Here is a 26,840-nt window from a genome sequence, read left to right as displayed (position 1 = left end):
AATATGGTCCAAGCACAACCCACACCACTTTAGAGGCGATACATAACATTGTGCAAGATACAAATAGAAATAAAGGAGTTTCAGAAAATAAATTATACATATTTTAAGCCCAATAAACTATAGTTGTGGGCAGGTTGGCGTGTCTGCTAACTTGGTTGTAAATATTGTATTTCAATTATTAATAGCATTGATAGTTTTGATTTTTGCCATAATAATTTTAATTCCTTGACTTTTGTCCAGTACATAAATATTCTGGCTTGCATTACATGCATCATTCATCCTAGTGTTTTCACACTTTTCTACCAGTTAGAACATGATGTTTGGTTAACTGTTGCAAAATTTAAAGGGTAAGCAGGTCATTATTGTTTTTGTTTCTCCATTATCATAACTGTGGGAGTTCATTTTGAATTGAAGCAATCAAACCACTAACATTGATGTATTTTGATGAAAATTGATTATGTGGTGGATCCCTGCAGCTTGTGTTCTCATCATCTGCTACCGTTTACGGCCAGCCAAACGAGGTCCCATGTACAGAAGATTTTCCCCTATGTGCAATGAACCCATATGGACGTACAAAGGTAGATCTGTTTTAACCTGGTCTGCAGAATAATTGGCAATATTACGTGTGAACTGTAGATCGCTGTGCATTTTGAATTTTATGGAAGATCTTGATCATTTTTTTGAAATATCATGTGTACCTTATTTGTGATTCAGTTCTCATGTTTCTGTACAGCTCTTCATTGAAGAAATTTGTCGTGATGCTCACCAAGCAGATCCTGAGTGGAAAATTATGTTGCTTAGATATTTCAATCCTGTTGGAGCTCATTCCAGTGGAAACATTGGTGAAGATCCTCGTGGAATCCCAAACAATCTCATGCCATTTGTTCAACAAGTTGCAGTTGGAAGGCGACCTGAGCTGGTTGTATTTGGAACAGATTACAAGACAAAGGATGGCACAGGGGTACGATTCCATGCTATTTTAAGATTTCAATTAATATGGAATTTTTTTAATATGTAACTCTGGAGCCATGGTCTTATTATGGTTGGATATGTGTAAAGATTTGCAACAAGGGATGTGTATTTTGTAGATTTTATGATTGTGATTCATCATTGGCCTATTACTTGCTTAGACTTATAGTTTGATGGGGATTTAGGGGCAATACCCCAACGAGGTCAAGGGGCATCCCCCTCAAGGGGTTTGAGGGCAGTGATCCTGGCTCGTTTTCTGTCATGATACAGGGTGGGGTTGAGGGGCGGAGCCCCCGCCACCAAGCCCAAATGAAGGCCATCAAAACCACACAAATTTTCATGCCACACACCAATTTCATATTTTTCTATAAATTCTAGATGGGCATGTCATAAACCAAACAGGCATTGAAAGGTTGTAAGTTTTTTTTTTAAAAGTAACCAAAATGGCAAGTCTACCTTGCCAGACTTGCTTAGACTCAATGATTCTGGTGAGTACTTGGCAGTTGATTCTCCTAGGCTCGTCGAGGGTCACTCGCCTTGAGACTCACTAAGTCTAGGTGAGTCTGAGTCTTGTAACACTGGGTATTACACTTGTTTGATGTAATATCCCCTTTTGGGATTGCCCTGAATCTTGTCCTTGTAAATATCAAAGTTTGCTAGTTTTCACCCTTATTAATTCTGATATTAGATATTGATCCATTGACTTTTTCGTCTTCTTTGATCTTAGGAATGATCCTCCAATTCCCCCTTCTCAATTGAATTAATCTCTTCTTTATATCTTCATTTGTGGGAAGTCACACCTCTTCATAAGAAATGAGTCATCCCTCTTCATTGCTGCCCTTTGAGAATAATAAATTATTCTCCAAATTGATCTCCCTTGGATGTCCTCCTCAATTGAGACTTTCTCCTTTTTATATCCTCAAATGTGAGAGAGAGGTCACACCTTTTTATATCCTCAAATGTGTCCCTTTGGCAAAAGACACACCTTTCACTAGTTACCCTTTGAAAGGGTGCAACTCTTCATTATTTCTGCCTTTTGAAAGAGACGGTACCTTTCACAATCAGATCTGCACTTCTGATTCCCATATTATCCACCTCAAATGAGGTTCTCTTCTCCCTTTTATATCTCATGTTTGAGGGAGTCACAAATTTTTATTTCATGCCTTTGACCATTCATTAACTTAATTAAAATTTAATTATATCTTTTATTTTTGTTTTATTATTATCATTTATCATTAAAATGTATTTCAAACTGGGGACATTGCATTTGACTTTTGTATGTAACTTTTAATTTACTTTTAGTAAAGCCACCATTCATTATTTTGGTAATTGTTTTGTTTTGTTTTTAGGTCTTGTTCTTTCTCTTTTTTCTTCTCTAAGTTTATTTGGTACAAAGATTTTTGTGGTCTCATCTAATGGTGTCTATTATGGTGAAGGGGTAGCTTCAAAATGAATTGTCTTATCTTTTGTTTGCTTCATTTTCTTCCCTTTCTTTTCATATTATGTTGTTTATTTTTGTGGTTGCTCTTTAACCACTTGCCTTGTTGCCTTTTCTCCCATTTGCTCTTTCTATAGTGGGTTACTCCCACTAGTCAACCCTAGGTGTTTAAATCCTCAGATAAGGATCCATAATTTTCTTCCTTTCTTGATTAACTTGTTTGTTGTGGTATTTGTTCAATGATTTTCTGATCGCTTCACTCATTGTGAGGTATTTACCAATGTCTCTTTTTTTTCTTCTCAAATTTCCTTCTTAATCCATTCAATGATTTTCCGATTGCTTCATTCCTTGTGAGGTGCCACCCATGTCTCTTTTTTACCAAATTTTCTTCTCACTTGTTCTGCTAGCATGGTTATTATATCTCTAATTTTTCTTAGTATTTTTGTATTTAGATCTGGCTCCCAAAATTTGAAAGCCCTACAAAAATTACTTTTAATGATGTCCCAATATCCATTGTCTTTATAGCTCTTGCAATAAGGGCTTAGGTCCAATAAAATAGTTGCATTATTAGTCTTTCATCTATTTCTCCTAGTTTATCTAAGACCTTTTCACAACTATTGATATGATATTGTGAAATTTAAATTCTGTCATATTTTATATCTCACTGGTATCTCCTTCAAAGTATTTATTCTTAATTAGAATCTTTAAGGCTTTCTAGGTTAATATTTTTGGTTTATGAGTATTCCACCATCTTGTGGCGCTCAGTTCTTTTGTATCATCTAAGGATTTCATTCTAAAATCTTTGTTCACAATTGATTTCTCCATGATTTGAAGACAATTCAACAAATTTTCTACTCTTGATTAATGTGGTAACTTTGTGAAATTCCTCACTGAATATGGCACAATCTCTTGATTTGTGGTGGAATTGTTTTCTTTTTGGTATTTGTTTGTATGCTTTTAGACTCTTTTTTTACCATAAAAACTTTCCTTGCTCCAATTATCTTTATTTTATGCTTTTCTAGTTCATCTCACTCCCAAGCTCCTACCACATCTTTTGTGTCAGCTGAGGAGCCCCCACTTTCTATAACATTTCTCTTTGTGAATTAGGTTCTACATTGAACTCTTGTCCAAGTATTCTTCTAGATGTATACAATGTCTTATTCCTTTTAGCATCCATCTTCTTCTTCATCCATGGTGTGTATTTCTACGTACAATTCATTCATACCTTCATTGAAAGACATGTATCACCTTCCCATTTGTTTCTTGTACGAGTTGTTGTCTTTCTACATAAAATATTGTACCATTTCTTGGAAACCATCATATATCCAATATAATATTAAATATATCTTGAGTCCCTTGATACATTTCTATGACTTCAACATTCACTTTTGTTTTCTTTCTTTTTTTTTCTATGAAATCTACTTGCACATCTCTTTATGTTCCTTTAAGGCATTTGGGACTTCCATTGGCCGGAGCAATGTCATAGGGTGTTTTGTGAAGTTTTGGCAACTTGGATGCCTCCCATGCTTGCTTTGGCATAATATTTGTGTGAGCTCCTAAGTCTAGTGAAGCTTTCTTTAGTATTATTCCAACTAATTTTACATCTAATAGGATTGGTTGTTTCTTCCATTTTTTGTATTTTGGTTAGAGTCTTGACTTCAGGTCTTCTTTGTTCTAGGCTTCTTTAATTCCAATGTTTTGAGAATTGTTTGAGTTTTTCTAATTGATGAATTCTATTTCGTTTTATGCTTCTTGTTTTGAGAAATAACCCTTGTTTTCCAAGGAAACTCGGAGACATGTCCTTGGCCTTTTTAGGTGCATCCCCATTTTTGTGATGTTCTGAGGATGACAGGACACCTAGGGGGCATCCTCAGGCTATCCCAAAAAATCGCAAAATGACAGGAAACGTCTTTGAAACAGGGGGACACGATAGAAGACTGAAGGGGACGGGCAGCTGACCCCTTCGAAAACTCACATTTTTAAAATTAAAGAACACTCAAATTAGAAAAACCATTTTAATGCTCTTTCTTTGTGAACTCTCAATTGAATATGCCAATGATTCATTTATTATCTTGATATCATCTCTATATATGCTGGGTTTGAACACTCTATGATATTCTCTATCTATGTACTTAACTTGCTCGGTAAACAATGTTCATTCTCTGTTTTTGCTTCTCTGCAAGTTCTGGTCCATTTCCTGCTCTGTGTTTTCAGTTTCTCTTTAATGCATATCTACTCTCATATCATAGCAGTATTCTTTTCTATATTTATATAGTAACTTATTTTTCCTATTTCAATCAACACTATCATTATGCCTATCTGGATCCTCGTTTCAGACTACTTGAGTATAAAAATTTGTCATATTGGCATGGCACAAAAATTGAACTCACTACAAAGCATTTCTAGTTTTTCACATCATTTGGAAATGTTATCCTTTGTCAGCATATTCAATGTATCGTATATACTATACAATTGCAACTTCTCTCACATATTACCAAGTTATTTCTGCCCAAGCTTTTGCAACAGGAGTTACAGCTGCTCTCAAATGTTTTCATGCTTCAATCTCACCTTTGAGGCCTACTTAGAGCCCTTAAATAAGAGTTGATTCTATGAATTAAAGCAATGTTTTTCTGCCTGTTGGGCATTCCCTTAAACTCAATGTTGTACAAATTCCTTTTGGGAAGAACACCCCTTACAATAACTCTATATTGATTTGAATGCATTTTTTGGTGTAACCGACTCAAACTTAGATGTTGGTAAGAAGCAAACCCATGTCCCACTTACATTAGCAATTATTACACAAATGAATATTTTGGGCTGTTGTATCAGAGACACACTATAACATGTACCTTGTGATTTTAATAGAAATCAATGTGCATTACTCAATAAGGTAACTGGTCCATGTTTAACACCCTGAATTTGCATTTGACTCTCATTAACTCTCAATTTAACACAATTATTGTGTTTGAGGTTCTATAATGTATATTTGAGTACTTTATTAATTTCATCATATGAATTTTCCCTATTTTTTTATATTATCATCCCTTGCCGTCTCAAAAAATGGCTTGAAAAAACAAGGACCTTCAAATGTGTCCCCTGTCCAAAAACTTGGGGTAACATAGTTGTTTTCTTCTTGTTTATGTATCTTGCAAACAATTGTTTGGATTTCATGACTATTAGATCATGTTGTCTATCATTTGGAATTTTGGATATTTTTCTTTTTATCATTTTCCCTAAACCCGTTTGGAATTTATTTCTTTATGCTTGTACCCATAGATTGAAATCTTGGTAAGTACTCAATGAGTCACCAAGTGCTCATGACTTTTTTCACTCTTGAGCATTTGCAAGATACACTTACAAAAATTTGCATCAACTTTGTTCTTCTTTCAAGTGCTATAAAGTTCTAAACAATGTTTTATGATTTAGGTTCAATTAGAACTTGCCGAAAACTCGATGAGTTAGAGGACTTGACTTGCCATGCCAACAATGTGTCAAACATGCAAAAAAAAATGTGGGCTGAACATTACAAACTTTGTTTTTTTGACTTTATAAGCATTGGTTTTTGCCCTCTAAACAATAATAAAAATGGTGTGTCATGAAGGTCTATGCGGTTTTGATGGTCTTCATTTGGGCTTGGTGGTAGGGATTCCACCTCTAGATTGTGCCCTATATCGGAAGTCGCAACAAGGAATGTGTTAGGGGTACTAGCCCTAGACCTTGCCCTATATTGCATCAAGAAACAGTCTAGGGTCATTGCCTCCAAACCCCATGAGGGATTTTGCCCCTTGATCTCATTGGGGCAACTGACCCTTGACCTCCACCAAACTCATTTGATACATTTTGTAGTTGTATTAGTATAAAATTTATGTTTTTTTTTAAATTAAGTGTTTATTAAGCTGTCAACATTTGTTGAGTTTTTGCTGAGTACTTTTTAAGTAATAAATTTTTGGCTTGCCAAGTACTCTTGAAGTCTGAATATGTGAAGTATGCTTGTATCTATCTTTTCTTGGGTGGTTACTACAGCCTTGATGTAGGGCTTTAATCTTGATATAGATCACTCAATTCATTATTTTTCTGTTAAAGGTTCTTTCAATTTTTCGACTACACTTTTGAAATGTTTGTCATTCTCCACTTATTCATGTGTTCCTTGCGTCATCTCCCTCATTTTGCATACATTTTCAGTTGGTTTGTCCAAAGAATGAAGATTTATTAAAAATAGTGCATCTCAGATCTTCCTTTTTTTGTGTTTAGGATATTCTTTTATATACCATATAAGTACTTCAATCCTTGCGGATTTCTACAAATTCGTTTCGTTTAGTCTGGTCATCATCAATGCCAGTTTTACTCCAATGAGATTCCAAGATAAATAGATGTTCGCAAGCATTCTCAGTGTCTTTTCCAAACAAAAGAAGCTTAGTCTTGTTTGCAACTATTTTTGTAGGAGTTGAAGGTACTTCTGATTAACCTTTTGTGATTTAGGGCTTATCCTTCATCTTGATTTATTTTTTGTTCTTGCTTCTCCTTTTGTCTTTTCTTTAGGTTTTTTCTGCTTGATTCCACTCTTTTGCCACTTCACTAATCTCTTTTGTTTGCCTTTATCTCCAAGCAAACTGAATCGAAGAACTTGCTACCCAATATCTCTGTGAAATCCCTTACACCCTGCTCCCATATCCTCTAGCCTATGCAAGGATTCGCTACTTATGTCTTCTTTAGAGACTTTTCTTGGCTTATAAGGCATGGGGAAGAACTCTCGGTTTTCTCCCAACAATTATAAGGTTTCCATAGAAAATTCAAATTTTTATTGATGTTTTTTATCATCTTATTATCTCATTCATCATTTTTACTGGGTGTTCATTTAAAAAAAATTTCACGTCTTTGTATCCCATTGCACTTGCTTTGGTATTCCGATGGTCATTGGAGAGGTTTAGTGTGCTCTATCTAGAGATTGGGGTTACCAAATCCTCTATAACTCATCGTTTATTGTGACCGTAGATTGGAACCAGTTAGAATCTTAATTGGTGAACGACTCTTATGTTCTCCCTTGTACAAGTGGAGCATAACTGCTTCTAAGTCTCTCCTTTTCCACATCATTTGTAGTGCTTTTCATCCAAGATTGTAAGTCATCGATGCCTTGTATTATTTAGACAGTTTAATCATTTTGGTTAAATTTCCTTTTTTGCTTCATATTAGGGTTATGGACCATTCTAATTCTTCAATATTAGCGAGTATTGTATCCATTGAACATCCTCCTACATCTGTTCTAGGGTTTCCCTTAGTTGCAACCCTCTTGGCATGCTCTCTAGATACCCCTCACACCACCTCTATCATTTTCTAGCACCTTTTTCTCTCTTTACTTGGTCTGTTTATCCCTTCATCTCTACTCTTATGCATGATCATCTGCTGGGTTTCTTCCAATCCCGTCTCAAATTTAGAAACAAGTCGTTCATTTTCTTGCTATCTCCCTTTGCTATTAAATTTTAATTGATTTTTTGTTCATCCTTAATTCTGTTTTGTTCATTCCAAGTGTCACACCAATTTTCTCTCAATGGTCATGTCCTTTTGGATCTGCCGCCATTCCATAATTGCCCCCTAGGTGCCTAAGCCCTCACCAAGAGTTGGCACCTAGTATGTGCTACCCCACTAATCACTACCATAACTGCCATTAATACTCCTTTCTCTAGTAGCTTTCTTCACTACAAACTTCTCTCATTGGTTCTGCAGTTTTTTCGCTATGCACCTACAGATTGGGATCTTGGCAACAAAACCGATGTTAATGATAAAGACATGCTCAAGGTCTAGATTAATTATGTTAAAGCTAACCCCAGGGGGTGATGCAATAAGAAGGAAACCAGAATAGTTGCAATAGATAAACATATCATAAGGTTGCTCCATCCATATATTCATATCACATATCCCTTCTACAATGTACACATCATACCATAAGCATAGATATATACATCGCATATGCTTGGGAGATATTTCTATACTATACAACATTCATTTACATATATTCTCTTTTCATCTATCTTGCTCACACTCCTTGTGGTATATCTGTATGATAATATAGCTTCTAGAGATGTAAAGAGATGCCCCTTTGTATACCTTTGTGTCTCATCATCCCTCAAGAGGTATCATACAACATTGGATGTTGTCTCAATGTCCTCCTTGAGTTTTGTGGTGACTATGGCTTGTTTTATTATGCTTCCGGTTCTTTGTCTGTCTAACACATTTGTTAATCAATCTTTTAGAATGCAGTATACACAAAATTGTTAGATTTAAGCATGGAACAAACACCAGATGTCGCAAAACAGACAAACAATATGGATAACACAGATCATCATAGATTATTAAAAGTAGCATTAGGAGTATGACATAAATATAAACGATAGCTTAAAAATGAAAGCATCAGCAATGGATGATAGCATTGATAACCCAAGGGTCACGGATAACTCCTTGCTTGAGCATTCGAGATGGGCACACTACGAATTGAAACTATCTAGAGAAGAATATAGTGTACATGGAATTTTCACATTTAATCAGATTAATAAGAAGAGTTTATGGAACATATTGTGGATGTTTTGCTAACATCAAGATATGTCTTGCAATAATCTTGAGTTCTTAAGTGTAGAAGTATTGGCTCATCCAACTCACCCTTTAGGCCATCTGGACATTCTTGGCAGCAACCACCAACTCTAGTCACTAACTGAACAAAACCATGCCACTCATATTAGGGATACACATGGTAACTTGGGTTATATAACAGATTGTATTTGGGAACAATTATAAACACAGGAAGGTAACAGTTAAGTAGTGTTTTAGGGGTCCTATATAATTTTTTTGTAATAATCATTTGCACTCAAGTAGAATTCTATGGTGACTCAGAATTGTCTATTTCACTTTTCTGACTATAATTTATTGATCGTGTAGGTCAGGGATTATATACATGTCATGGACTTGTCAGATGGTCACATTGCTGCCCTCCGCAAGCTATTTGAGACTAAAGATATAGGTATTATTTCCTCTCTATATGTTTCTTTAAGTCAACGATATTGGCTGGCATTTTTCCTAGTTCGTTGTTCATTCAATGGTTATTTCAAGTTTCCATACAGCATGCACGTTTGTGTCTTGAATATGCAAATTTTCTCTTAAAGTGACGTCTATAATAAAATGAAATAATGAGACGAGGGTTATCTGTTCTTGGGAGAATTGTGAGAACTTTTGATTTTGTCATGGTATAATCTGTTTGTCACACTTAAACTGCCTTCTAAATTCTATACATTATGTCATTTATAGGTTGTGACTTATGTCACTATAAAAAATAGATATTATGCTAGATTAGTGGTTTTCAAGTTCCTTGTTTTTTCCAACAAAGGTGCCTGGTTTTGTAATTTTTGCATATAATTGTAGTTGTTTAGTTGATAATTGAATTTGAAGTTGCAATGAAAATATCTACTTAATCTTTGCTTGGTAGGATTTGTCAGTATTAGTAATTACACAAGTATTGTTACAACCAACAACTCTATTACCGAGTGAAATGAAAGACTAGAGAATTACAAGCATTGTAATTACGTCGAGTTTACACCATTGTAAACTATATTTTGAGAGCTTTCGAACAAAATATAACAAGTTTATGTTGCAGTTGATTAACATTATGAACCTAGCACAGCACATGGTGCAGCTACACATTAAACTGAGAACCAAGAAGTCCAATTATAACGAATAAGTAATGGTAATTACTTGCACGATATACACATTGATAGGACCTGCAAAATTGCTGCTGTCGAGCAAAAATATGACATGTCTTTTCTTTTTCAGTTGTGTTTTAGTTTAGGTTGATAGTTAAGCCTATACTGTAAGCTTATAAATATAAATATAAATTCAAATGAGTACGAAGGCTGTGTTGAAAAAAGCTTACAGTTTATTCCAAAAGCATACCAACCATTTTCACGGAATGCGGAAAAATCATGTCTAAACAAAAGCTGTGTTGAAAATGGAAGAAAATTTTATTCAAGAAGATAACTTTTATCATATTTTTATTTTAATGTGCCTGATGTTTTACCTACAAACAATTATGGTGCTCTGTTTATGACTGGAAATGTCCATGTAGCTGTTACTAAGGCAATAACATTCATCATTTATGAAGGTTGTGAAGTCTATAATTTGGGAACTGGACAAGGCACATCTGTTCTTGAAATGGTGGCTGCATTTGAGAAGGCATCGGGAAAGGTAAGAGGACTGGATTATTAATCATTCTATGTCGTACAATATATAATTTTATTTGTAGAACTGATCCTGTATAAATCTGTTTTTGATTCTTAGAAAATTCCCCTGAAGCTTGCCGATCGCCGGCCTGGGGATCCTGAAACAGTGTATGCATCTACAGAGAAGGCTGAGCAGGAATTAAACTGGAAGTATGTATCTGACTATTTTATTTATTTTCTTAGAATTTTACATGCATAAGAAGTGAACCTTGAGATGGGTGGTATTGCAGAGCACAGTATGGAATAGAGGAGATGTGTCGTGACCAATGGAATTGGGCAAGAAAAAACCCTTGGGGCTATGGATCACCTGAGACTGATTGAAATTTGAATTTAATTTGCAAGGTACTTTTTATACAAAATAGACCAGAATGCTGATCAAAGGATGTTGACAGTGGCTGAAGGGATTTGATTATACTTGTATCCATAATCTCTCTGAGAACATTTTTTATTTTTATCGACTGACAACAAAGTATAGGTTGCAATTAGGGATGGTGGAAATATTTATAATTCCAGCATGGGATTGCGTAAACATCACTAGTGGCTGTTGGACAGAATAGCTCACAGGTTCTCTGAAGTGAATAACTGCAGTAAATAGCTGTAAACCCTGGATGGTTTATGGCTATAGATGCAAATTTCTACCATCAACTGTGATATATGGTTAATAATTTGGGAGGAAGATTTAGCTAGTCATGATAGTGAAAAGGAAGTATGGCAATTTGTGTCATTGCCTTTGATATTTATTGGAATGGCACATTTGTTGTTTAAAATATGATCTTATCCATCTTTTGGATGGCAGACAGAAAAGCATGCCACAGTGTATTAACGTGGTCTAACAAATTCAATTATAATTTAAGTATTAGTGCAGCTCTAATATGTTTAACTCATTGTGTTTCTCGTTTCCATGACTTTATATTATCGTTTTCAATCAAAACAGTTTTGTATTTCTACTAGAAAACATGTTTGAATGCATGTTCGAAGCAAAAGTTTATGATAAAATAGATAAGTTGGAAGATGTATGATCGTACAGAATCTTATGTACCAAATCATGAGTAGTTGCAAAGAATTGCGCCTTCAAATGGTTTTTGCACCTTTTAACGATCACTGCAAACGGTAAAAATTCAGCACAAATAGGGAGGCCGAGATTTATCTACCATTAATTTTCAGGCTTCAATTCAATTGCAATTTTACTGTAACCTGCCAGAGGCTGGGGAAAGTACATGTATCTGCATTATTATTTTGTCGTCCTTGTTGTGTTTGTGTGTAACATCCCCAGATCGGTGTCAATTGAGGTGTGGTTTGCTAGGGCATTCTATGCACCAAAAATGCCTTATTAATTCTAAAAGCATCAAGGTGTAAGTCTCTAGGCAGTTGTGTTATAGGTCTTTAGTTCTTCTTCATATGTAAATTTTAACACTTAAATCATCAGAGAAACATGGGGAGTGCACCTGAGCATGCTTATTGAAACTTGAACCCACATCATCATCACAGTAACTTCTCTACCTTACCACTAGACTAGGACTGCTGGATCTTTTTTCTCATTACAATTTGTATAAGAAAAGTTTATCCAGAATGGCATCCAGGACTGCTGAATCTCTTCTCATTATAATTCTTACATGAAATTTTTATTCAGAATGGCATCCACCCATGATTTGGCAACTAGAAACGCTGTGTTGTTTTGTTAGGGATAAACCCTATACCAACATTAAAACATCTTAGCTGTGCATATCACCATGCGGCATGTTATAGCTCCTTTCTCCTTGCCTGAGTTTTCCGTACCATGTTTTCACACATAGATGGACAGAATATTGGATGCATTTCTTAGCCCCGCATTTTCTTTCTGATAAAAGTTAGTGTAAAATGGTAAACGATGAAGCCCTAACACTTACCTGGTCGCTGGTGGAGTTGAACATGTGCTGTCATTTATTATTTTAGGTTCTCAACGGACCGATGCGTGATTTCATTGCGGTGGAATGGTGGATAGTTCACAATGGTTTTGACCGAAATTGAACCCTGTAATTTTTGGGTCTAGTTTGGTTGGATGCGAATTAATCGTCTGGTATAAAAGACATCAGCTGACAACCATACAATTTACTTGATATATAAACCTCAATTGATTATTAGGTATTAGAAATAAGTATACGATAATTGAAAAGGCTTACCTGAGAAAAAAAACGGGCAATCAATCCTCTCTACAAATGTGATTTGAAGAGACAATGTGTAACATGCATTCTCTATGTTAGCTTTAAATAACAACTTTTCAACAAAATTGAAATAAACTTGCAACAACTTTCATTCTTTTTAAAATGCAACGGTGAAACTGAAATCATAAACTTTATTTTTCTGAAACAGAGAATTTAAAACTAAAAAGATGTAATCTAGTGCATATGAAAAACTTCTTCAAATTAATAATTCAAATAAAGGAAGTGTTGATGTGTTTTTTATGCACAAGCGAACACAATATAAAATACCAAGGTATCTTATCCTCTCTTAAACAAAGTTTTTCCGAATGTTGAAGATTTCGTTTAAGGATCAATCGAGGCAACTCCAAGGTTATGGTATGTAGGGTTTCTACGTGTGGATAAGCTCTTGTGGTATGATGTGATTATGCTGTAATCACAAAGAGACTTACGTTTGATTGCCTGAGCGTTTGAATTTGCTAGAACTCAAGTCCTATCTACTCACCAGGAAATAAAGAAATAGCAAAAGCATAGGGTTTAGAAAATCTATTCTAGGACTTAGAATGTAAGAAGATAGATGAACGATCCTCTAAGGGATGCTTCAAATATGTTCAAATCGTTACATCATCTGACACTGATCACCATTCAAGTTAATGCATGAACAATAGACGCGTAACGACTTGAGATTAAGCTCATTCAATGCCAGTTGACCACGCAGGGCGTCCTTACAATCAACAAGAGGCTAGTGGTTTGGACTAGGCGGATTCCACGCGAGCATTCAGTAACTTCCTTCATTCAATCTAATTATCTATTATTTAAAATGAAGATTCAACAAGAGATCATGCATATTGCAAAGAAAAGACACACTACACCATAACTTCAATGAAAATGGAGTTCATTTACAATTTAGGCAACAATTTCTTGCCTTCTCCTCCTAATCTACTCTAATTGCTATTCTATTCACTATTCAAGCTACTAACTCTTAGCTATTAACCCCTACAAATAAAGAGCCAAAGCTTTATATAGGGAGCTCTTCACATTTCAATGGCTCTAATTGATTTACAATCAATGGCTAGGATTACAAGATGAAAACCCTAATTAGGGTTTGTTACAACAAACTCTCTTAGCCAATGAGAAAATTACATTTCATGAGTGTGGACCAATAGGAAACCGGGGTAGGTGCCTCGAAGTTTGTGCCATCACTGGTGAGTCAAATACATTGAATCTAGACATGTTGATGTGGACCTATATGACTGGAGGAACAGTGACTGGGATGGCACCTTGTCTTGCGTTTGTGCTTGGTCAGGGAACTTTGTATCTCTTGATATTCGATGATAAGCTTAATTTTGATTAACTCTTCTGAAACTATCTTCTTCTTCAAAGTACCCTTGCACTGACCTTGGTTGATCTTCCTTCGTCCTTGATGTACTTGATGGATGACGTATCCTTCCTTGGCTCTCTTGTGTTTGACGAAGCCTCTTCACGGTCAAGTCACTCCTCTGGTAGCTCACTTCGCCTTGAAGTGTTTGTAAGATCTTTCTTTTGACATCTTGTGGTTTCTCCATGTGGTGAAATGAGGTTCGTGAGGATGGTCAACCCCATTGCTTGTTCCTCAAACATTTGAAGTCCTTCAACTTAGTATCACCTTGAGGCCTCTCTCACGCATTTGAAGTGTCCTTGATGATGATGAAACTTGAAGAGGTCGCCCTTGTCCTGGCTTGATCTTCCTTCATCTTGATTTTGTTGATCTGCAAAACAAACAAAAATGGTGTCAAGCACTTATGATATATTCATCCTAACATGGTATTTCTCACTTAAAACCATTAACAAGAAAGCATTAGGATCAAATTTCTCTGGACCCTCTGGAAGGATAGGACCTATAATGAAATTCACTCTGGACCCTCTGGAAGGATAGGACCTATAATGAAATTCACTCTGGACCCTCTGCAAGGGTCATGAGCGATTATTGACAAAGTTGCTCAATTTTTTTTATATTCACTATCGTGGAATCTGGAGGTGTCCTCACCGAAGCAAGACTAATCCCCCAGTGTGTACAACCCACTCACAAGGTAGCAACACACACAGAGTTAACACAGCCGGGGACTCGAACTCAAGACCATGGGGAGCATACCCACGCCTTAAGTTGCTCAATTTACCTCACATAGACTTCATTTTCAACCTTACCTTACCAAGATTAAATCAATTGCCTCCAAAATTGCTTAGGAATAGGTTTTGCTCAAGGGCCTAGGCAAAACATTAGACCCCCTAGGAATTTCGCTCTGGACCCTCTAGAAGGGTCAAGAGCGAAATTGACATTTTGCTTGATTTTCCTTCATAAAAATCCATTTCTCATCCTTTTCTCATCAAAAACAAGTTTTTTGCCCTAAAAAATGCTTAGGAATAGGTTAGTTCAAACGCTTAGGCAAGGTACAAGACTTCCTAAAGAATGGACCCTTTGGAAGGGTCAAGAGCTTAGGTGAATTTCGCTTTGGACCCTTTGCAAGGGTCAGGAGCGACATTTGTCTTTTAGCCTCAAATTCATCATCTCTTTGTCTCAAATCACTTCTCAAGGTAAGTATACATCAATCTTTTCTCAACCATGCCTTAGGAACCAAGATTTTGACCCCAAACAAGGAGCAAATAGAGGTTTTAGGAAATTTCGCTCCTGACCCTTTGGAAGGGTCAGGAGCGAAATTTGTCTTTTGACACCATTCATCTTCCATTCATCATCAATTTGCCTTGAACTTAACTTATCGAACCTCCTCCTATCATGATCAAGTCAATTCGTCATCAATTTAGCTTAAAACAAGGTTCTTTTAGTGCATTAGGCAAAATAGAGAGTCTTTCTAGGAATTTCGCTCTGGACCCTTTGAAAGGGTCAAGAGCGAAATAGCTATTTGCACTCAAACTCTAATACTTTGCTCAACCTTGCTCTTAGTCTTAGCTTTTAGGTCCTCCCCCCATCTCAATCAAGTCCATTTTCCCTCAAAATGACGTCCACTCAATGCTTTTGGTGACAAATTAGGCCCTTCTAAGGATTTCGCTCTGGACCCTTTGGGAGGGTCAGGAGCTTAGATAAAATTTCGCCCTGGACCCTTTGAGAGGGTCAGGAGCGAAATTTGGTAGATAGGGATTAGGCATTGATAAAGTTTCCTCTTAGCTTGCTTGTTTAGCTTCAAACCATCTTAGGAAAATACCTTGAGGGCAATTTGCTTTAAAATTGGGAGGAAAATACATGTTTTTGAGAAATTCGCTCTGGACCCTTTGGAAGGGTCAGGAGCGAATTTGTTCCTCTAGACCCAATTCTTCCTTCTTTTCGCTCATCTTGCTTTAGATTTGTCCTTTTGAATCCTTTTCTTGCCATGCATGACCACCATTCAATGCTTCTAGTGAGGAATTAGGTCATTTGGGGAATTTGGCTTTAGACCCTTTAGAAGGGTCAGGAGTGAAATTTGCACTCTTGGTCAACTTCCTAACTCATTCAAGGTCCAAGGGAATTCTTTTGGGTCCCAAATCACTTTAAATCATTAATCTTGCCTTAATCACACCATAGGAACAAAGGGTTCGACCCAAACAAGGATCAAATAGGTGTTTTAAGAAAATTTGCTCCTATCCCTTTGGAAGGGTCAGGAGCGAATTTGGTGTTTTTTCCCAAATTCTCCATTTCTTCATGTTCCAAGTGTATTTATCTTCTTCAAAGACGCCATGGGAGCAAGGTTTGTGATGGAAATTTGGACCAGGAAGGGAGATACAAGGAAATTCGTTCTGGACCCTTTGGAAGGGTCAGGAGTGGAATTTTTCCTTAAGCTCAAATTCCAAATTCAACTCTCAAGTTTTCATGCTCAATCTTCATGTTCTTTTCTCCTCGAAGGGTAAAATTGGTATCAAACAAGGCTCTAGACATAATGCAAAGACTCCCTTGCATAACCCCAAGACTAGAGCAAGACCTGACCTAGAGAAGGCTTTCAAAGAGACCCTGACCTGGACCGCTTACTGACCCATTTCAATTCAAGCAGACCCTGCGATCCTAATGATCTCTCTGGCAACTCTCCAAAGCAAAGATTAATAACCAAGAACCTAAAGGACTAAGCTAGGAAGATTAACCCTAGAAAGCAAAAGGCAGGGGTCCCCATTTGCAATGTAGTGATGTGTGAATACGTCACAACATGAAGTAAGAAGGGTTTAGAGTTTACAATTTTCTTGAAACACATTATGATCTTAAAGTATCTTTTCCATTGTTTTGGAAGAGGAAAAGTATCATCAGGGTGCTTTTCCGTCCAACCATAGACTGACTAGGTCCTCGTGTCGTTTCCAAATGGAAATGCTTGACCCTTTGCAAGAAGGTAATGAGAAGTTGAACTCATGTCATTTGAGACTGGTGTTTAACCTTATTCATTCCCTAGTTAGTCACACATCATAGGCTACTCCTATCTAGTATGACTTTTGACCGGTTTGTAAATTTGGATTAAAGAATTGACTGATGCATACAACAAGTGGCATCACTTTAGCCAAAGGTTTAAAAGTAATTGCAATCACGCTAATGCATGAGGTCAATGTTCAAGACCCTACTTGGCTACAACTTGAACTTTTAGAACATAGGTTATTTTCTAAGAAACTTAATTAATGGATGATCAATTGTCTTTCAATTTGGTATCCAATTACAATACACATAATTCGAGTATAGGCACCATTTCTCTACCGAGTATTATAGCTTATTTAGATTTGAAATATTCAGTCATACTCATTTAAGCATAACTTTTCTCCCTCCGGGTTCATTACTCCATGGTCTTACTCTGAAATTATTACCTTAGTATGGAAAAAATAAAATAGGCAACACGGTTGCTAGCTCTCATGTTCGTACTAAGTTTTTGTATTCAACATGCATTATTTGAATATGTTGTCATTGTACTATCCAAGTGAAAATGAATGTTTTTATATATACCAATCTACATTTGAGGATCACTATAGAGCTACTCGTTGTCTAACCTTCTTCATGCTAAGGTTAAATTAGCATTTACCTCCGAGAGGGTTGTTCTCTAGTTTTATTTTGGCTCGGTTTAACAGAGTTGAGGAAAACTTCTCATTAATGTATTTTAAAAACAAAATAAAATCAAGAGATATCATTAATGAATTGTGTCTCATAGCACTTTTGTACAAATAATATAACCTAGCCACATTGTACGAATTATACTTAAATTCTGAGTTTTGTTTATGCTTTAAGCAAACTACCTAAATATTCCTCTTGGTTACAATTTTGCAATTCGTATGAGCCCAACTAATAGGGTTAGTTCCGGTTTTACTTCTTTATTCAGTTGTGAGAAGCTACGACTAACATTTTATAAGCATTGCATTACTCTTTCACATTTACTAAGTTTCTTATGAAAAAATCAGCTCATTAAGATGCATATACTTGATTCAAACAACGCAAGGTTTCTTTACTTTCATAATTAAAAGCAGGGAAAAGAATAAAACAGAGCCTTTTCAAGTTTATATGACACATGACCTGGTTCAACAGAGCAAGGTTTGGCTGGTTGTAGCTTTCTTTCTAGCAAGACAACTTCCCCAATTTCCTTCCTAGTCACCACAAATTTATTTCACATGAATTTGACAAGCATGCCAAGAATTTCGCCTAGCCACTATGTCATTACCCATTCAAACATGGGTAATGCCTTAATAAAAGTAATAATCTTATTCATAAACAAGGCACCCGCAAAAGTGGTCCATATTTAAGCCATACCAAAATTTGGTAAATAGAAGTTTAAAATAAACTTTAGTTTGCAAGAGTATTATTATATATTTATATCTTTATACTACATGTATACAAGTCTATACAAGCATGTATACGTATGTATTTATCAATGTCTTGAATACATACATATATGTAGGTATATGTGTATCATTATATATATACATGTGCACAAATTGCAGTTTTTATTTTAATAATAGTAAACAATTAGCTTCAAGATGTTCCATAATTATAGGAAACATATAAAGTACAAGTTAGGATCTCAAAAATGGTTTGGTGGAAAGAAGAGAATACCAACTCCAAAACTAAGAGGGTAACAACCCTAATCATCTACACTGATCAAATAGGGTTACGTGGCTCACACTGGCTAACAGTAACGAGGTTAACATAATTTAACATGTCTCAACTTATAGATAGGGTTATAGATGACATTGAGTCCTCCTTTCGTTATCTCCCGACCTGATGATACTTCCCCTCCCTTCTCGGAGGACGACGATCTCCTGCACACTCTAGGTCAAATTCAAGTAGTTAGTTTGAAATCTTGATGTATCTCTGTCATTTCATTTATTGATAACAAAAACAAACATCTCATATTTCATCGTGATTAATACTAAATCATCAACATATATGTTGCAAATCATCATTCCATTATACTAAGCACTAATATCAATGCATAGAATAACATCAAAATATCTAGGGTACAAGTGGGATGTAACACAATGAATCCTTGCGATTTGATTTTTGAAATATGCTAACAAGAAAGCCACTAAAGATACTTCCTAATAATGAGAAATTGGGTATAAAATTCTATGATTAATAATAAAACTTCATTTCTAAATTTATTATTTGCAATAAAAAACAAGAGACGCAATGCGTCAAGTTCCTCCAATATTTTGGTTAGTTTAGAGTAGATAAAAGTAGAGATGGAGAGATGAAGAGACAGAAAGTGAAATAGATAAAGAGATAGTGAGAGGTGGAGAGAGAGATAAAAATAAAGAGATAGAGATAAGGAGCTAGAGAGACAAATAGGAAGAGGTAGAGGGAGAGATAGAGGCAAAGAGAGATAGAGAGAAAAATATAAAGAGATAGAAACCAAAAAAAATGGATGTTAACTTCATTCTATAACATGTACAAGTAACTAATGGCACATAGCACAAACAAGTCAATCTTTTTCACTACCATGTTACTTAGGATGAAAACAGTCTCACAGTTTATAGATTGTAGTCACTAACAAAACAATCTCTAATGTTTGTACACAATCTCTATCCAAGATATTTGTTAATCTATATTTAAAACTTGCATCAAATGACTAGCTAAGATATTAATAGGCACAATCCCTCAGACAAATAATGAAAACTTTCAACAAAAATAGATAAAGAAAAGACTAGGATAGATATATTGAGTAGGACCATACACTTTTCAAGATTTCTATCAAACAAAACTATGCAGCAATGTAGGTGCAATTAAATAGTGCCAAGTTTCTATCAACTTTCAAGTTGCCCTTTTCTTTCAATATTACAATTAAAATGATTTTTGAAAAATTATTATTATTGTAGAAACCCAAAATTGTCCAGTCTTTATTTATTTAATTATCTAAGCCTAATTCTTCTATTAATTAAATAAATCTTTATTTATTTAATTAATTAATTTATCCTCTTCTAGCCTTATTTCTCATTTAAATAAATACATTTATTTATTTAAATTATCCTTTTCCTAAATTAAATAAATATCTTATTTATTTAATTGATCTCACTCCTTCTATTAATTAAATAAATCTTTATTTATTTAATTAATTCATTAACCTTTTCTACCCATGACACATGTCATTCATCTCTTAATTCATACACTACCTACCCCTTTCATTATTTTATTATTTCTTTTACCTACCCTCTAATCATAACCGACCTCCTTTTACATTTCTCAATCTTATCCCTCCATTTCATATAGTGTCTTCTATATAAGGAGATGCTTCCTTCATTATCAAACCCCCCGTTGACTACTTGACTACACTACGCTTTTGAACATAGGCGATCCTACTTGCAACCACATTCCGTTCTTTGTTAAGCTCTTGTGCACATAAAATCTGAGAGCAAATATATCAAACAAGATCAATGGAGATATGTAGAATGGAGATCCAAACCCTATTGGACATGTGATGGTATAATCTTTGTGATTTCATTTGATTTGCATTGTCTTAAGTAATCTTCATATGTTATGGTGGATCTTTGTTGTTGTTAGGCTAGGGTTTTGTGGTTGAATTCATTTAGCCTTTCAATATCGTTATTATTGTTATCCATTTTCACCATATACATTTTGGCACGCCCTGTGGGACATGTATTTTTGTTAGATATGGGTTTTTTTGCAGATTTTTCTAACCCTATATTGTTGTTTTGTAAAACAATTTGGAGAATAATCTTGTGATGCTAGGGTTTTGGACACAAAATCAAGATCTTGGAGAGATTTGATCATATCTCACAAACGGCTTGGAAATTTTGCACCAAATTGTTTTTATAGGTTGAAGAAAGTATCAGGAGATCTCAATCCAAAATTCAGAATTTTTGGAGCACATTTTCATTTTCTATGAATTTTTTATGATTTTTCATTAAAAATTAATTTTGAGAGCAAATGAGAGAATTTTTTGGATTTTCTTACATTTTTGGAAATCTCTCATAATTATACATAGGATCTATTCTTTGTGATTTTAATTTTGATGCAAAATATTTCCCTAAAAATTTGATCTTTAAAAATTAGGGTTTTTCCTTATTTTGATCAGATCTCACAAACGGCTTCGAATTTTGGCATAAATTTTTTTGTACACGTTAGGAAAAGTATCAGAAGGATTTAGTAAAAATTTCATATTTTTTGGATCACTTTTTCAATTTATATGAATTTTTTATGAGTTTTCATAAAAAATTAATTTTGAGAGCAAATTAGTGAATTTTTTAGATTTTCTTACATTTTTTGAAATATCTCATAATTATACATAGGATCTGTTCTTTGTGATTTTAAATTTGATGCAAAATAATTCCTCAAAAATTAGATCTTTGAAAATTAGGGTTTTGCATTATTTTACTCATATCTCACAAACTACTTGGATTTGTTGCAGAAATTTTTTTATGTAGGTTTGGAAGACCATCAGGACTCTCCAGTAAAAATTTTAGATTTTTTGGATCGATTTTTCATTTTATATGAATTTTTTATGATTTTTCATAAAAAATTATTTTTTGGAGCAAATTAGCAAATTTTTTGGATTTTTTTACATTTCTGGAAATCTCTTGAAATTTTACAGGTGATATTTTTTTTTATGATGAATCAGATCTTTTAATTGGTCAACAAAATGCATTGTTGAAGGCCCCTATTTCACAAAGTCTTTTGGATCTAAAATTTACCTAACTTGTGTGCTTGCAGAAAGGGGTGATTATTTCAAACAATCCAAACTACTAATAAATCTTTGTTGCAGGTCCTTGGCAAGGGTTTATGAATTTTTATTGTGTGCCTTATTTTCATAGACTAGCAAACACTTCAATTGGTGCATTAAAATTGAATCATTGTCTTTTGTGTGTTGAGCAATAGGCTCTTTTTGTTTAATCTTTAGAGGGTTTGTCTTCCCGTGTGGTCATTAGGACTACTAGTGAGAAGAGAACGACCCAAGTGGTAGCGAAGAAAACCCACCTCTTTCGAACCACTATAAACAACTGTATTCATGGTGAAAACTATGGATAACGTGTGTTGATTAGTTCATACCGACACTATGTCTCCCCATAAACCCATTCGATCAGTTGTAGGGCGTAACCCCTACCGGCTGGGAGCCTTTTGTATTTATAGAGCTGAAAGTGCCACATGTATGGCCACACGAGTGGATGCCCTTACTAGCACCTTTTTGTTTTAGAAGCCAAAATCCTTCTAGTTGTTGAGGCAGGAGGTCAGACCTCTAGTAGCGGCCCACACACATACGGTTCTTAGTAGAGATACAAGGTTCGCCACTGGGAGTTTTCATGGGGACTGATTCTTGGCTGACCCGAGAAGTGAGTGCCGAGGGTGGAGCCAGTGAGGTCAAGCATCTAAGTATCCACTCTGAAGAGCATAGCCTCGGGGGTAAAACCTCATGTGGGATCAACAACTATTGTCTTGGCCAGCCATAAGAATTGTGCTTGACTTATTTTAGACATTCAAAACATTCAAGACCAAATAGCAAAACATTGTGTCTTTTGTGTCTTCAAGTGTATGCAAAACATTTTTACATCAAACAACACACTTTTCTTGGAGTCATTTTGAGTCTAAACACTTGCAAACATTGAGTCCTCTTGTCACGAAAAACAGTCAAACATTCAGATTTGGTCACAACCAACAACTTCACAAATTGGAAAATTTTTATAGTCCAACAAACAAGAGCAATCAGTTTCGGAATTCTTGAGCTTCCTAGGTTGTTTCTCCAAGTTTTCATCTAGCATTCAACTTGTCTTTGGGTCTCACAAAGTCCATCATTGCTTTACATCTTGCATTAAATTTACATTTGTCTAAACTTGAGTCAAAAGGTCACTTGCTTGTCCTCATCATATTTTGTCAACACACTACATACAACAACATTTTGCTAAGTGGTCCCTCATCAAGGTCTATCACCTTTGGGTCTCATTTGGTCTTACTTAGAGTCAAGGTCAACTTACCTCATCAAGAGAAACTATCCTCTCTTTGGAAGTCACACCTACTCTACTACATACATACTTGGTCTTACACTTTGGACATTGCAAGTACACCTCAGATTCATTTACATTCCATCCAACTCTTGGTCTTCCATACTTTTTCCATTTTCATCTAGTCTCACACATCTCGGTCAATACCTAGTTCATGGTTGAAACCCGTCTTCAAAAATCTAGGAGAGAAACTAAAGAGGCTCAAGAGTCCGCAAACATGAGTTCTTATGAGTATGACAATGATATCTTTTTCAATTATGATCATACTACATTACCTGACATGGATGCCTATAGAAACATTCCAAATGTTGAGAACATGGACACTACAAACAACAATGATACACACAATGATGATATGGACAACTTTTCAGTACATTCAACAGATGTGGAAGAATCCATTATGGATCCCCGTTTCAATCGATTGGTTGAGAAAATAATGAGGAGGGATAGACAATACTTCTTACAAATGATGGCACAAAGTGAAGCCAAGATACCTCATGATTTTGACATGTCTCAAATAATGGAAAATCAACCTTTGCAACAACCTCACTCCAACATGGATCAAAGGAGGCCTAATAGTGGAGGCAATAGAAGACCACATCTTGTGCCTGAATCACCATCATCTTTGTTTCAAAAACCAGAGGTCCCACATACACATGGTCAAGCATATGATGCTCACCTTCGCAGACCATTATGGAAGTCTTATGCAGAGAAATATGCTCAATCACATATCAATGCTAAGGATCAACCACCAAAGCAATTGGATATTCAAAGGCATGCTCAAAATTTGGACATAAGGAAACCCCGTGTCAAATTTGGGGGCAACACATTAGATACGATAGTCTCATCTGAATGAACCAATTTTGTTGTCAACATGTACTCCTTTGTTGAGTTGCTTGGTTGCCTTTGCATCCGCAAACATAGCAACCTTTCTCGACCACAGAATTAGTATTTCTAATCTATCTAAAAAATTACCCAAAACTGATAACAACTCCATATATGTTTCGGAATATCTGTTTCAAACTCAAAAAACGGTCTAAAAAAGATTATTCCTATAGATAAACTAGCTAGCCATCATATAAACTGAGTCGATAAAACACACTATGCTGCCTCAACATCAAAGGTAAAGAAAACAAATCATAAACAAATAAAAGAGTAATAAAGGTTAGGAAATTCTTTCCATTCATCTCTTGAAGGGGAAAAATCCATAAGCCCAAAGCTAAGATCTAAGAGGCCTCAGTAGCTCCTCATATCGGTTATCTATGGCTATGACTATGTTTATTCCTTACTTGGTGCCACAAAGATCTCTGTCTGCCTCTAGACAAGGAGCAATAAACTCTTAGTCATAGATCTCCAAAAGTTACATAAGATACAAAACAAGCACAAAAGATAATTCTTTCCCAAACTAATTTCAGCTCAAAACAAAAAACTAAAACCCTACATTCGGTATGCATCTAAAGATATTAAACTATATGACCATTATCAACCATGCTGCTAATAGGAACAAAGCCATAATCTACTAATACAATCACAATAATATAATTAATCTGCACCTTATCATAAAGCTTGTCTTTAGACAGTAAATAAGCATAAATTGCATAATCGGATTATCAAAGAGTGAATCACAACTCTAAATCTAATTAGTATTACTCCTAAATAACAATGAAATAATGCAATATCAATTGAATTGAAATGAAACTAATTAAAGGCTCCCTCAATTGAAATAGCAAGGCTTCCATTGCTCTTCTCCATTGTTGTTGATGTAGGTGGCTCTCAGGTATTGCACTTGATTTCCTACATAAGATAAACAACAATATTGTGATTCTAGATTGAATTGAGAAAAGAGGTTGAATTTATAGATTTTCAACACAAAGGGGGTGAGAAATAGAACTCAAGTGTTGATTGACAGATATCTTATTTAGATTGATCAGTGAACTCAATTGATTGATTTGTTAACTCATTTGATTGAGTAGTCAACTGGACTCATTGAAGAATGAACTCCATTGATTGATCAATAGATTGAATAGATGGATTAGTTGACTGGGTTGATTAGAGAGATAAGTGGATTGATTTTGAGTTAAAAAGGATGATTGATGAGTTAACGGATTAGACAACTGATTTGACCAATCAGTTCTGATTTCAGCATGTGTTGTAGGAATTTGAAATTGAATTTGATTTTCATTTTCAATTTGGATTTGAATTTGGTCATTCGAATGCTGAAATGCACATGAAATTAATTGAAATTCAGATTTGGGGAAAATGTGAATTTGAAAATATGAAATTAGATGAAATGAAGTGAAATTGGAATTTGAGGAAATATGAAATGAAATTAGATGGAATTATAATTTGGGGAATTGGAAGAATAAGTTAATTAATTTAAATAATTAAATGAAATTATTTAAACTTAGGAAATAGAATTAATTAATAATAAAGATTATTTAATTAAGGAATAAATCATAATTAATTAAATAATTGATATTTAATTAATAATTGAGATAAGGTTAGTTGATTGAAACGATTTGAGAATAGAAATAGGATAATTAGAAGTGTTGAAGGGTGTTGATTACAGTTTAATCAAATAATTAAATAATTACTTAATTAAATAGATGAATAATTAGTGTAGAATTAATGAGAAATTTTTAGGTGTCTACATTTGCCCCTCTTTGAGAAAATGTCGAAATGATGTTGTTTCAAAGAAAAAGAAAAAAATGTCCCAGTATGCCTTGGTGACACTAGGGTATAATGCCCCCTCGGAAAAAGTGATCGGGAAAATGTGAAATGGAGACCGTTTTTTCAGAAATGTGGTAGATAGTGATTAGATGAAGTTTGAAATATTTTCAATCTCTTTTGCTATGTTTACAACTGCGTTGAAGCTGGAGGGGTCCACGGGCGTTTATGTTGAAAAACCCTAATTTTGAGCTTATAAATTGAGGATTGGTATGGATTTGAACTCATTTGCATTTTTTTGTTTTGAAAGAATTCCTTAGAGATATTAGTGCTTCCGACATTCTTGGAGCGAAATGGTAGGTCATAGAGTGAGGCTGCATTTATCCGAGTGAGTGCGGTCATATCAGAGACCTCCTGACACTGGTGGCATGGTGAGTTGGCTGATTTTTTTTTGCTAGTTTATGTCTATATTTTGCAAAAAACCATTTTTTGGTGTGTCATTTTCATGTATGTTGCAATTGATTATCGATATTGCTGCAATTGATTTAATCAAGTCACAATTGATTTTAACGCTTCACAGTTGATATTTTATGTTGCATTTGATAACATTTTGTCGCATTTGATAAAATTGGATCGCAACTGAAAGTTTTGAATCGTATTTGATATTATCGTTTCACATATGATACATTTGATTCGCAATTGGCATAATTATGTCGCATTTGATTCTTTTACTTCGTAGCTGGTAATATTGAATCACAATTGATAATAAAGGGTTTTTTTTTTCTTATTTATGCGTCCTAACAATTTTGATGACGTAGTTGACTCATTTTTATATTTTTCAAATGCAGGCGCATTATCCAGTACTTCTTTCTAGGCAGACACAACCAGATA

General features: G+C 35.0%; 1 protein-coding gene across 1 annotated transcript in view; it reads left to right on the top strand.

Annotated features, from left to right (window-relative positions):
* The window catches only part of LOC131078546 (UDP-glucose 4-epimerase 5), a 28,442-nt gene extending 16,890 nt beyond the window's left edge, over positions 1 to 11,552 (top strand). The window contains exons 4-9 of the mRNA XM_058016267.1: positions 477 to 578; positions 734 to 961; positions 9,335 to 9,416; positions 10,551 to 10,633; positions 10,727 to 10,818; positions 10,899 to 11,552. Of these exons, the coding sequence (XP_057872250.1) occupies positions 477 to 578; positions 734 to 961; positions 9,335 to 9,416; positions 10,551 to 10,633; positions 10,727 to 10,818; positions 10,899 to 10,989 (678 nt within the window). The 3' untranslated portion in view covers positions 10,990 to 11,552. The remainder of the gene's footprint in view (positions 1 to 476; positions 579 to 733; positions 962 to 9,334; positions 9,417 to 10,550; positions 10,634 to 10,726; positions 10,819 to 10,898) is intronic.
* Positions 11,553 to 26,840: the final 15,288 nt, after the last annotated feature.

The sequence above is a fragment of the Cryptomeria japonica genome, chromosome 8, assembly GCF_030272615.1.
Source record: "Cryptomeria japonica chromosome 8, Sugi_1.0, whole genome shotgun sequence".
NCBI classification, from domain to species: Eukaryota; Viridiplantae; Streptophyta; class Pinopsida; order Cupressales; family Cupressaceae; genus Cryptomeria; species Cryptomeria japonica.
This window is presented reverse-complemented; position numbering and strand designations above follow the sequence as displayed.